The sequence below is a fragment of the Calonectris borealis genome, chromosome 15 (assembly GCF_964195595.1).
Source record: "Calonectris borealis chromosome 15, bCalBor7.hap1.2, whole genome shotgun sequence".
Classification (NCBI taxonomy): domain Eukaryota; kingdom Metazoa; phylum Chordata; class Aves; order Procellariiformes; family Procellariidae; genus Calonectris; species Calonectris borealis.
Genome location: NC_134326.1, coordinates 20,611,896 through 20,624,525, shown reverse-complemented (window position 1 = coordinate 20,624,525; position 12,630 = coordinate 20,611,896). Strand labels below are relative to the sequence as shown.

General features: G+C 37.7%; 1 protein-coding gene across 8 annotated transcripts in view; it reads left to right on the top strand.

Moving 5' to 3' along the window:
- The window catches only part of MACROH2A1 (macroH2A.1 histone), a 47,727-nt gene that overhangs the window by 12,809 nt on the left and 22,288 nt on the right, over positions 1–12,630 (top strand). For 6 of the 8 annotated variants that reach the window (XM_075164619.1, XM_075164625.1, XM_075164618.1 and 3 more), the window contains 2 exons: positions 9,567–9,673; positions 11,167–11,364. In XM_075164619.1, coding sequence (XP_075020720.1) covers positions 9,567–9,673; positions 11,167–11,364 — 305 coding nt within the window. Of the gene's footprint in view, positions 1–537; positions 686–9,566; positions 9,674–10,544; positions 10,626–11,166; positions 11,365–12,630 lie in introns of those variants that run through there. The other 2 variants (XM_075164623.1, XM_075164624.1) reach the window with 2 other exon arrangements.

Sequence of the window (12,630 nt, the reverse complement as noted above, 5' to 3'; positions counted from 1 at the left end):
GTTTGTATTTGTCAGGACTGGTCCAGCCATACATGTAATCAGATATGTTCCCTTCAGATGTATCGCTTGCATAAATTACAATATAGTCCAAACTTTCTTACTAACTGAAAAAGATACTCCTTTGCCCTTAAAAAATAGAAATCTCTTGAGCATATTTAAAGGCAGCAAGAACCAGGCCTGCAAGTGATTTCTGCTCCCCCTGCCCCCCATCGTCTTCTCTACACTGTAAATAATTTTCAATTGCCAAAATGTCATAGCAAATGAGGAGAAGGAGAAGTTTATAAAACAGCAGGAGAACAGGAATAGAGAAGAAATGAGACTTTGATTTATATTTGTTCTGTACATACTGAAGTAAGGTAGGAGAAAATGTTAAATGTCTGTTTTCTCCATTAGATTTTTTTCTCAACTGGATTTTTATTGCCCATTGTGTACTGTTGATCATGTATTTTGTTAAAATGTAAAATAAGCACCTTTTGAATCCCACGGTTAGAATTGCATCTGAGGCATTCTGGTGCTTACCTGAGTTTTTGTTTTCAGGCTTTCTGATGTCACCAGAATCCCTTTATGGAGGTTCATGTGCTGGAGCTCAGTTCGTTGCATTTTCATCTTGATTAATTTTCGATGTGGAAAACTTTCTTAAGCCAGCTGCTGATTGGCTGCAAAATGAAAGTCCTTCCTGAATGCAGTAAGTTTAACTGCTCACTTCAGACGCTCGCTTTCCGATATGCAAGCTGATCAACTTGAACTGCTGTTCACCTCTTGTGTTCTGCTCGCTGCTGAAAATTTGTACAGGGTCACAGAGGAAAACAATCATTTGCCCTGTTTGTCAAAGCAGATGTACTGCTGAACTTCTGCTTCGAGGCAGAGGGGAGCTCAGAGGTCCACAGTAAAATAGCATTAGGTTAAAAGCAGATTCAAGTTCCAGGCATTCTGAGACTACCATAAATAACGGTCCTTAGGGAGTAATGAAATTTAAGAAGAGAATCAATTGACAGTATCTTTTTGATACCGTTGAAATGTGCATTCACTACCAAGATACATTTCTTCTATTTAAACAGGCAGCTTTAGAAACACTAATCCCTATTACGGTGTTGTGCCACAAACTGTGTCCCAAAAGAGGTTTAAAATAAATTAGGCGTTTGTAGGACCTGTGCGTTACTTGAGCAAGCATTGAAACTACCTCTTCAGATCCAGTGTTTTTAATATGGATTAATACTGGACCTAAAACAACATAAACAACAGCAGGGTTGTTTATGGCAATAGCAGGTACCTTTCGAAAATATCAGCAGAGCAGAGCTCCTTTGTAAAATTCCTCTTTTACGTAAGACTTGTGTCATGCTCTTAAGAGAAGTGAGATTGTCACAATTTAAAATTGCTATACATGTAAGAAGTGCCTCTTCAGATATAAAACTTTGCATTGTTACCAACTGAATGACCAACTTTCTTTCTGAATTTATAAATGCATGAACCAGTCTGCTTTAAATGTATATAAATGAAAAGTTTTCTTTCACTAATAAGCCCTTCCTTGGCTCCAACCCTGTAAACACTTACATATATGCCTATCTTATCTTGTAGTCCCATAAACTTCAGCAGATCTCTGAGTTACAATAGCTGCCGATACAAAAATACTTACCCGATTGGAGACCTAATGTATTCTCCAAGCTACACAGATCAGGTTTGATGAAAAACAATAAAAGCCAAAGCATTTTCTCATAATAAAAGCCCTAACCGTGCATACTGATATGTCAGTATAGACACTTATTTCGGAGGGGTAAATATGCAACAGAATTTGCATTGTGATGTGTGTCGTATTGCGATAACGTACAAAATGCTGGGCCGGGTTGGTTTGTTTTTTACATCATGGTCACCAAACTATTTTCTCCCTTGAAAATGCTAAATTTTAGTTATATTTTAATATCCTTAGATCTAGAATTAAATTCTTTTTATTCTAGTAACAGTCATTACATCTATTTGTTTGGCTAAGTTGCAACAAAGTAATGACTTCTACTATAAACTGCTGTTCAATTTGATATTGGTATCACCCTTTGTTTTGAAGAATGGAATTTAAGTGAAGTGTAAAACAAAAATATGGCTGATTTTGCCACGCATTTTTTTCTACCCTTACCTTTCTCTCAACTTTTATCTCTTTTTGAGAAAAACAAAAGAATCTATAAAGCTCAAGTCTTTCCTTCTTTGGCCCTTTATTCTTGAGACTGACAGTTAAAGCACAATTAGAAAGCAGGAAGACATCCTAGTTTTCTAGAGTAGCGTGCAGTATTTACCAGTTTCTTTCCTCAGATTTTCTCAAACTTTAGAAGTTCTTACATCAAGTATTGTAAGCATGATTTTTTCCCCTTTTCTTTTTTCCATAAGGATTATTTAAGAATGCCTGACTTCAAATCATGTTATGTGTTTGGTCTTCAGTCTTTTTTCCACAGAATTTCTTTTAGGGTTGAAATTCCATGTGGATTCTTAGGAGCAGTCAGATGAATGCTCCATTCTCAATATAAACTTCATTGGGGAAAAATAAATTTGGGGGTATACAGTGAAATACAATATTTTTTACAATATTTTTTAAAACAAACAGGAGATATTTTTCCTCCAAATTGAAAAAATGTCTGTGATGTAGTGAGGCTTGTTATCCCATGATGTTATGGATACCAAAAATGGATACCAAACCATTCTGAATGGTTTCAGAAAACAATTAGACACATCCATAGAAATAAAATCCATTGGGGGACTAAACACAAAGATGGCATTTCTAAGTTGGGAAACCACCAAGTTGCACATGGCTGGAATCAAAGGGAATGTTATGGAAAAATAGCATTTTAAGTTTGCCTGTTCCTTTAATCTTCCTGAGCATCTGCTCTCGGGCACTGGCTGGGGACAGGGTATCAGGCTAGATGTATTTTTTGCTCCAGTGAAGTTATACGTTCACCTACCACAGAACACCCAAAGTAATAGAATTTTTTACATGCTTTGTTCTCCAGACATAGCATGTTCAATGCCTTTTTTTTTTTTTTGAAAAATCTATATAGTCACCCCTATACTGCTTCTGTAAAGCAATGGGGAAAAATACTTGTAAATATATTTCTTCTAGATAATAACAGTTGTATTTGTCTACAGATACTTGTATTTATTATGGCTTCCTTTGCTAACTTGATACAAAAAGACTTGATGTGGAGGAAAGACTTTGAGACAACAGCAATTTAATGAGTCATAATATTTTCAGTAATAAACATTGAATCCCACTTCTCTCACTGGCAGAGGCAGTATCTAATAAAAAATCTGCCAGATCACATTGCAATGAGTGCTCTAGAAAAATGAGAGCAGAGCATATATGGATTGCATCAGCTTTGGTCATTGTTTAGTAAAGCTTTTGACACTGCCTTGTATGTCTTGTTGCTCTTTGTAGGGGCATGGGTACACACACTCTTGATACGCATACCCGTTTCCTTTTTCAAGCCCATGGTTTGGAGTCACTTCAGTAAAATCCAAAATTTCCATATGAAGTCCTTTCCTCTTTTTGTTAATAACGTTATAAATTTTCACTGAGTTTCAGCAGATGATTGGCATCTGCCACTTGACTTCTTTAACGTTTGGAAATACAGGTTCCCAACATGTGCCTGCAAAGGTCAAAGACTAAACTAGGACCGAGTCTTAAGACATGAGTGGTCTCCTGTACTCTGTGACAGCCAGACCAAACCATACATGCTGCACTTGATCAAGTAATGTCTGGCAGCAGTTATATTAATCGTATTTGAGTGCATTTCTAAAACGTATGTAAACTGTTAGAAGTAACAGCAAAATGTAAACTGCTAGGTAGAGGAAGCTCCACTGAAAAAGAAAAAAGGTTAATTTGAGTTAGATCAGGATTCTTTAAGTCAGTGGAGAAGAAATAGACTATCGCTTTTTAAATTAGTACATGGGATGTAACTGTTGTAATAAATAACGTTTGAGTTGAAATTCACTTTCAGTAGAAAGTGGATTTCAGGTTTCCTGGTTTTCAAGTTTCCCCGAAAAGTGAACTTACATACCTTTTACAGATCAATAGTTAACCAAAAAACTTAAAAAATTAGGAAGTTAAATAACATGAGATCTCTTACAAAAAAAATAATGAATGGTATTAAAGTGTAGAAAAGAGCTGAAAAGAAGTGTGAGTCAGATCAGAAGGCTATAAGTGGAAGTGACTTTTGTGGCCTGAACTTGAGTTTTATGTAAACAGCAGTCTGTCATCTGCCTCACAGAAATGCAAAACTTACAATAACTTGGCAAAGTTAACAGTTTCTCCTTTAAGGGGCCTAGTTTTGATACAGCTCAGACACTAAAGACTGAAGGTTTTTTATCGCACCCTAAAAGAATGATTGCCCTGTTGAGAGTTGAGGTTTCATCAAGGCTTGTTCAAAGCAGCAAAATTTCTTGAATTGATTTTCACTGCATCAAATTTCCATGACTTTGAACCAAGGCTGAGAACTGTTTTATTGGAATGCATGAGAGGGAAAGTGTTGTTAAATGATTCTACCTTCATTCTCGCAACTGCAGATTCCAGGGGGATTGGGTGGAATACACAGAGAGAAGAATGCAGGAAACTCTTAACAGTCTGGGTTGATTGGGGTTGATTGGGTTAAAACCTTCCGGAATCATGTAAAATGATTCTGAAGTCAATAAAATGCTGATGGAAGGATGATTAATTTAAAGTACAATAAACAGACTCCTTGTCATGTAGTTGGCTTTGTAGCAAATACACGTTTTCTCAATGGAATTGTATCAACATTCACTTTTCTTTGATTTCTGGATATTGCTCTCAATTTTCTTTTGAGGAGGGGCTTCAAAATTTTTTAGAAACCTCTGGCTTGTTCCTGTTGGAACTTGCGTGTTCAGAAATTGGCCTTGTGTCAACACATCACCTGTTAGTTGTTAAGAGTTTAATTTTCAAAGCTATGATTTCATCTCCCTGAAGAGAAGGTGGACAAAAGGATTCAATGCAACAGCAGTGTTTTAGCTTGAGATGTAAACCAAAAAAAAAAAAAAGAAGAAAAAACATTTTGGGGATAAACTCAGACCAGATTGAATTGACTATTTACATTTAGAAAGTATTATAGCCTGGAATGCACGATAAGCTAAAGGCCTTGTCATTTAGGCTTTAAAGGAGTTTTGTTCAGTAATGACCAGTAATATTTGGTTTGAAAATTAGGGTAAATGAGCTAGAGCATTCTCCAGGAGTGGGGGAAGAATGCATTTGCTTTTGTTTCCATCCAGGTCTGCAGTTGCTACTGTGCCTGCTTTGTTTTGGTCTAATAGTAATTTGCTTCATTTTAGCCTTGTCTTGAGTTCTTGTTCCAAAATTTGCAAGTGTTGTGAAATTCCAAAGCAACAGTATTCAAGGCAGAGCAGTACTACTGTGAAACAGGGAAATGCAAATAATAAAATTGGGAACTTAGAAGGATGTCCAAAAGATGGCCAGAGGTCAGAGTCTCTGCAAGTAAAGGATGAGGAACTCGCCCTGAAAACTTGCTTCAGGATGAGGTTTCTGCGGAGACTTCTAACACTTTTTGGTTGTGTTTGAGTAGGAAATGCCTTGAGAACAGCTTTTCCTGTGGTCTTATCTCAGGCTTAAGTACAAAGATATACAACCTGTTTTCTTTTCTCCTTTAAAAATATTTAACTGAACTTTTAAAAACCTCAGCAGAAGAAAAGCAGTTTTGGTTTAAGTGCTGAGAACAGGCTTAGACCAGTTTTCACTACCTGTATCCGTTTGCCTAGTTCTAAATATTACAAAGGATTTTTTCAGTTGATATAAATGAGAACTACCTTTAAGTTAAATTTTAAGATAAAATTTCTTAACTTTTAGGACTTTCTCTTCCCACTTTAACCTTCTACTTTAACAATGACTGAAAAGAAGAAAAATATTAATCATAACCGTCTTTTACATCAAATTGATGTACTCATGTTATCGTCCAATTTCTAAGGCATTCAACTCTTCTCTTGCTACGTAACAGCTGTCCATACATGCTGACATGGCATTCCTACTTAATTTTTTTCTTTCCTAATTATATACTTCTCACAGCTTTTTCACTGGCTTGTTTTATACCTGCAGTTAAAGCAATACATGCTGGTTTGCTTTTTTTGTTTGAGATTATTCAAAAGCACAGAAAAAGTCATTTGTGCAAATGTAAGCAGTATCTCTTCATATTAACCTAAGATTTCAATATGTAGTAATTGAAGAATTACACCTTCAAAAGCTTATAATATTGAATAACTTGTATATTTTCCTCATAAAAAAGAAAAAAACCAGAGATTTGGGTGTTTGGTATTTCTGTAAAGTGTGTCTCATAGTTGCCTTTTGCCTGAGTGGTGGTGGTGTAATTATTCTCTAGGGGGGAAATGCCTTGAGTAAATATGTGAAAGGAATGGAATAGACATTATGCAACTTACATCCTTTTTGTGAGGCCTCATTTTTGTAAAATGTTCTTGTTTTGGTCTTCTGGCTGGATATATACAAGCTGAGTGAATCCTGATGTCATGGAAGCTCTTAACACTTTCTTTTGCCTCAACACTTACAAGCAAAGCTTTCTCTCTTGACCCTGTTCGGTTGCAGGAGTTGATTTTTGAATGCCTATTTTTTCCCACTGTTGGAAGATTACCTTTAATGAAACAGAACTCTTCAGTGACTCAAACCTTTGAACCTGGTAGAATGGCACTTCCAAAGACGGGTCTGACCTAAGAATTCGGATCCCATCTCAATTTTAAATACCTTTTCCCACCTACTATTCCTTCCAGCTCCACACCTAAATCCAGAGTGATTATTCTGGAAATTTGAATCAGCTCCCTTACAGAGAGAGCTAGATTTTAATCTAATTTTAAATTGGTTTAAAACATGGACGAAACGCCATTTAAATCTTTAGAATTAAAGTAGCATAAAACAGATGTGAAAGTAAAGCTGGCTGCAAGCAAAATCCAGGCAAGTAGTCCAGATCCCATCCAGATCCAGAAAGTCTTCATTTCTAGCATTTGTAAGTGCTCTGATCTGTTGGGTTTGAATTAGGTTTGTCTGTGTCAGTGCTAAATCAAAAAATTGTTGCCTATATTGGCTTCAGCTCAAATACCTCCCAATCTTCTGTTTTTAAATGGGAGAGAGTCCCCCTTTGACCAGACTTGTGTGCGTAGCTGAGTTTTGTTGTCCTCTGTGCTGTGGGTCTCTCTGCATGCACAAGCAATACTTGATTATTATTGGAGAGCTGAGGAGAAGGCCAGAAGAAAAATTCCACCCTCCATGCCCTCCTCCTCCTCTCTCCCTCTCCCCAAGCTCCTCTTTTGTGGTCCTCAACGCCAGTGCAAAGCGTTCTGTTCCTGAAAAGGAAGTGGGGTACCTCAACTTCCCTAAAGGACCATTAGAAAACTGTAATTTCAAAATGAGTTTCCTGTCCAAGGAAGAGGGCTTAGCACTTACAAGAACAGTTCTCCACTGTACAAGGCAGACATTTTAGTTTTATGAGGAACAAATAAAACATTCCTCTGTGCTTTACAGGCATAACACTTTCTTAGACTCTTTAGTTACAAAATGACCTGTCTGCATAGTTATGCTGATCGGTTGCAGCGAATAACACGGCCCAACTGTTCAGCAGTGCCTGATGCAGTAAAGAAGCAGAGGTGGGGGAAGCAGAGGCAAGCCGAAAAGTAGTCCGCTGTTTGCGGCAAATCCTTCCCATGCTTTTCAGCCAGCAATAAAGTCTGAGATACAAACAAAACAATTCCTGATCTAGAGAGGTGGAGATGCTGGTGTTACTACAGTGACACAGAATCTTACTGAGGTCAGGGGGATGCACGGGGTGTAACCGAGAGCGCAGCTTGTCCGTTGGAGGGTGATACAGGTCTTCTGTCACAACAGGCGGCTGTATGCGGTGCTGAATGCAAGCTAAACCTCCTATGTCTGAGCTGTGGCTTTTGAGAAGTATGTGAAAAGGATTATGCCAGCTTAATTGAGTTCTTTGGAGGTGTGGAAGGCATACTCAGGTTGACCTTACCCTGCTAATCCTTCTTTAAAAATAAATTGAAGCGATTGTTGTCAGCATGAAATGTTGAGTTACTTTTGGGGGCTTAGACTTAATATTCTGTCTTGCCCTATAATAAAGTTAATTGTGCACTTTGAAGAACACAAAAATAGTGAAAGCCTACCAAAATCCCCAATGAAGCTTAAGTGTAGAACATCCAGAAGCAGCTGTAAGTTTTCCAGTAGGTGTCATAACTAGCTTATTATGGGACTTAAGATGAAAAATAATTGGAGAATCATGTTAAATTCAGCCTAATGAAAAGCTACAGTCTGTGCTATGTAGTATTACTTAAGATTTACTGTGTGTTATGATAAAGGCATGTGGTCATGTGAGCTTTGATTTTAGTCTTTTTCATTTCCAGATTAATGTCTTAATTCAGTTCTATTTGCCTCTAAAGCCAGCTTATGGGAGAGCTTTCATGGTATAGTCAGTTGTTAAATGTGAAATCAAGCTCATACCCTATTCTAATGTTAAATTTTAATATATTAGTGTGTAATAGATGTAAAAAAGGCATTTTTGTTTCCTTTTTTTCTCTTTTTCTCCAAATGTTACGACGTTTGCAAAAGGAAATATACCAAAAGCAATAGTGAAACACAGTCTGTACAGAGGGACATGAAAGGTGGTGTGTAATGGAGACAGCAATAGCACATAATTGCAAAGTCAGATAAACATGTTATGTCATTTTTTTTAATTGTTCCCCAGACTTTCTTGTAATTAATTGCATTCTTTGCCTAAGGCTTGTTGAGTTGAAGACAGGTAAGTTAGCAGGTAATGTTCTAGCCTTTCACTTCACAGATCCTTGCAAGGGAGCAAGTTAATCTTTCCTAATTCCAATAAAAGCCATCATATGCACAGCTGTTAAACATATTTTGTCAGGACTGGAAATTTCTTCTAAGGAGATAATTTACTAGGAGCAAACAAACGTGATTCATCAATTACTTTTTCTGGACAGAAACTTCTTCTCAAAGAGAGAAAAAAAATCATCAAGTCAGTGTAGCAGCAGAGTTTGTATTTTTAGTGTCCTAACATGGATGTGTGCTTACATGCTTCCATAATGTTAAAAATGAGAAACTGAGAATAGCATCTTTTCCAGTAATAAAAAAATAGAAGTGATGCAAACCAGAACTCACATTTATGACAGGTGTGAGGAAAAAAAAACTATAGCATTTGTACAGCTAGTACTCCATCACCTGATAGGAGAGGGATCCTAGGAAATGAACACACAGTAGCCTTGAGAAGAACACTGAAAAGTCAAGAATCTAGGGTAACTGCTTTAAAAGGACAAAAAGTAAATATAGTTTAGACCACAGCACTTCAAGTATACATTTGCCTTTCGGTGATTAGACATATAAAAAGAAAATTATAATTTTAGGGTTGGATGTCTATTGAGGGTATGCTACAGCAGTTAGGAATAACATGATATAATTCAGATATCTTTTTGCATGGATGCTAAATAACACATTGATTTTTCTTAATGATCACAATGTAATTAAAAGGAGCTTACTTCTTTCCCAGCGGAAATTCTTGAATTGGCTGGAAATGCAGCAAGGGACAACAAGAAGGGTCGAGTCACTCCTAGACACATCCTGTTGGCTGTAGCAAATGATGAAGAATTAAATCAGGTAAGAAAAAACTCCACCGTGTGAGGGCCAGGATTTCCTTTAGGGCTTTTTAAATTGTCTTTCCGTATAGCTGAATTGTAACTCAAGACCTCTGCTTATTGAGTAGCCCACCAGGAAACAGCTCATTCACTCACTAGCACACTGCCTGGGTAACTACCTATAGCACTCAGCTTAATTATGTAAAATGTGTGAAAATGCAACGGAGATGCAATATGACATTGCTCGCACTATTACAACCAATTCTGTTAGAGTGGGACATTGTCATAAACTCTACAAAGACGTGGAGAAAATCTTATAGATGCTTTTTGTTTTTGTTTTCCCCCTTAAGCAGCTTAGGACTCAGTGGGACCTATCCTGTTCCCATTGAAGTCTGTCATTGTGACCACAGAATTAAGAGCTCTGGAATTCTTGCAAGTCTGTGTCCTTTGCAGATTTCAAGATGCCTTTAACTTAGCCAAAAATATTCAGGCATTATTATTACAGTGTTGTGGTGTCAGCCAGAGGCACTGGCTAGGATTAAAGTCCCTTTGTGTGAGGTGCTGTAAAAAACACGTCTGAAAAGATACTTTTTCCAAACCTGTGTATCGTGATGGAGCAGGGGGGAAAAAAAATATCCCCAAACCAACCTCCTCCTGGCTTTGTCTGAAATTTGATAATATTTTCCATTCATCATCCCTTTGTAAGCTTGGAGCCTCACTGAGTTGTGGTTGGGGAGCAGTAAACACGAATCAAAAGGTGGGAGTACCTGAGGGACTTTGATGTCACCGTTTGTATCCTCCCGAATAGTGAATTAATCCCAGTTAGATGTATAAAAATGGGTTAAAGTGGTTTTAAATACAGAACATGATATATTTCACCTCTGCTTTTAAAGGCTTGAATGAACTGCACACTTTTGAATATTGATCTGCTTTTCTTCAACTACATAAAGATTTTTTTGAAGAAAGACTTCCAGGTATAGAGATTTGTGTAAATGTTACCCTCCATTTGAAGTTTCTTTTTCTAAGAAAGAAAAATCCTGTTTTAAAAGATGCCCTTTCAAGAAAATTCAGCAATTGGGACATACATTGTGTCCTCCACAGCATGGTACCCATTGCAGTCCTGTACCATGGACTTTGGGGTCCCATCCCTCATGCAGGCTGCCCTGCAAAGCCCTCATGTCTGTGGCTGGGGCTGTCCTGGTTTCTAGTAGCTGGGGAACAGTCTTCATTGCATGGCTTCACAGAAACAGATCTTGTGTGAGCCCAAGAGATACTGACAGTAACAAGCATATATGCAAGAAGAATACATATTCCCTTTATAGTTATAATTTAGTACATGATCAACTTCATTTCATACATTTCGTGTCTCTCTTCTTCAAGGATAATGTGTTGAGATATGTACAAGAACCAGTTAAAACTCAAGGCAATGTACAAAGTTTGCAGTAAATGGCATTTTCTGTTTATTGGTAAGTAAATGCTGAAATTTGTCATTTACAACTTTTGGGTTTTTGTTAGCTATTGAAAGGGGTCACCATAGCCAGTGGTGGAGTGTTACCCAATATTCACCCAGAGCTGTTGGCAAAGAAGCGGGGATCGAAAGGAAAACTGGAAGCCATCATCACTCCACCTCCAGCAAAGAAGGCAAAGTCTCCATCACAGAAAAAAACTGTATCAAAGAAAACAGGCGGCAAGAAAGGGGCAAGGAAGTCCAAGGTAGAGTAATCTGTTTATTTATAACCCAGACAAGCTTGCTAGTAGTAGCTGTAGGGAGCATCATGTGGGGTGGACTTTCTGTTCCATGTGTTGTTAACGATAGTGATTTCAGTAGCGGCGTAAGCAAATGCTGAAGGAGGAGTGCTGCCCTCTCCCTAGTGCGGCTGGAAGTCTGAAAACCCTTAGAAGTGGCACAGGTCTATAGGACAGGCAGGCAAGCTGTAAAGACTCTGTTCTTTGTATGAAACAGTCGCTAGACAGGCACAGGCTGGAGGCACCAAGAGGCAGAAGAGGTGTATGGGGGCTATACTAGTTACGCCTTACTGATGAGCAAACGAGACCTGATGTAGGAACTGTAGGTGTAGCTTTGCTGTGACTGCGCAGGTGCCTGCATTGGGCTAGGCACAGTAAACTTGCTTGGACTTTGTTCAAGTATTGATATTTGTCTGCAAGAAACAGGGAATCTGGGTATTTTTTTTCAAAAGTGAAGTCACACTAAAGCAGCATTTTGCAATTACAAGTATTGAAGAAAAACACCAGCCTAAGTCACTTGCGTTGTAGTAATGTCCTCAGCCGTTAGCGTGTCAGAGTCTGGTTTTCAATTGTTGTATTTTTCTGTTGTTTGTTGTTTTTTTTAATGGGTTTTGTTTTGTTCCAGCTTAGTATAAGATTCCTCTTAGTTAGTGGATTTGATGAAATCCAAGGAGTGTGAAATACTGCTGCTGAAGTAGGATGCAATTCTGCTTGATCAGGTAGCTGAGTCTCTTTGCAGCATCAGAGAAACCGTATTGTGGCTACACAGAATTTCTTTGGCTGAGCTAAAGACCCACAGATGTTCCCTCTGTTATTAGTATGTTATAGATGAGACTCTTCCATGTTTAGACTTGTTTTTTTTTAATTCCTACTAATTAATTAAACTCACTCAAAATGAAGTGTGGAGGTGAGGGGAAGAACAAGAGGACCAAAATGTGATTTTTCTTATGCTAGGAAACTAAGAATAACATCTTTTTTTAAGCTAATGAGAACATTCCTTCATTCTTTTTTTTTTAGTTTCGGTTTGTAGGAGTAGGGAATCTTTATAATGTGTGCATGTGTAACCAAAGTTTTTTGTTTGTTTGTTTGGGGGTTTTTTGATTGTTTTGGTTTTGGATTGTTTTGGTTTTTTTTCCCCAAAACAACTACAGTCAAGGAATAGGTTATGAAAGTAGGAAGAAAAGTACACGAATTTCACATGAAATGGACAATGCATGTGAAAAGTTGCCTTCC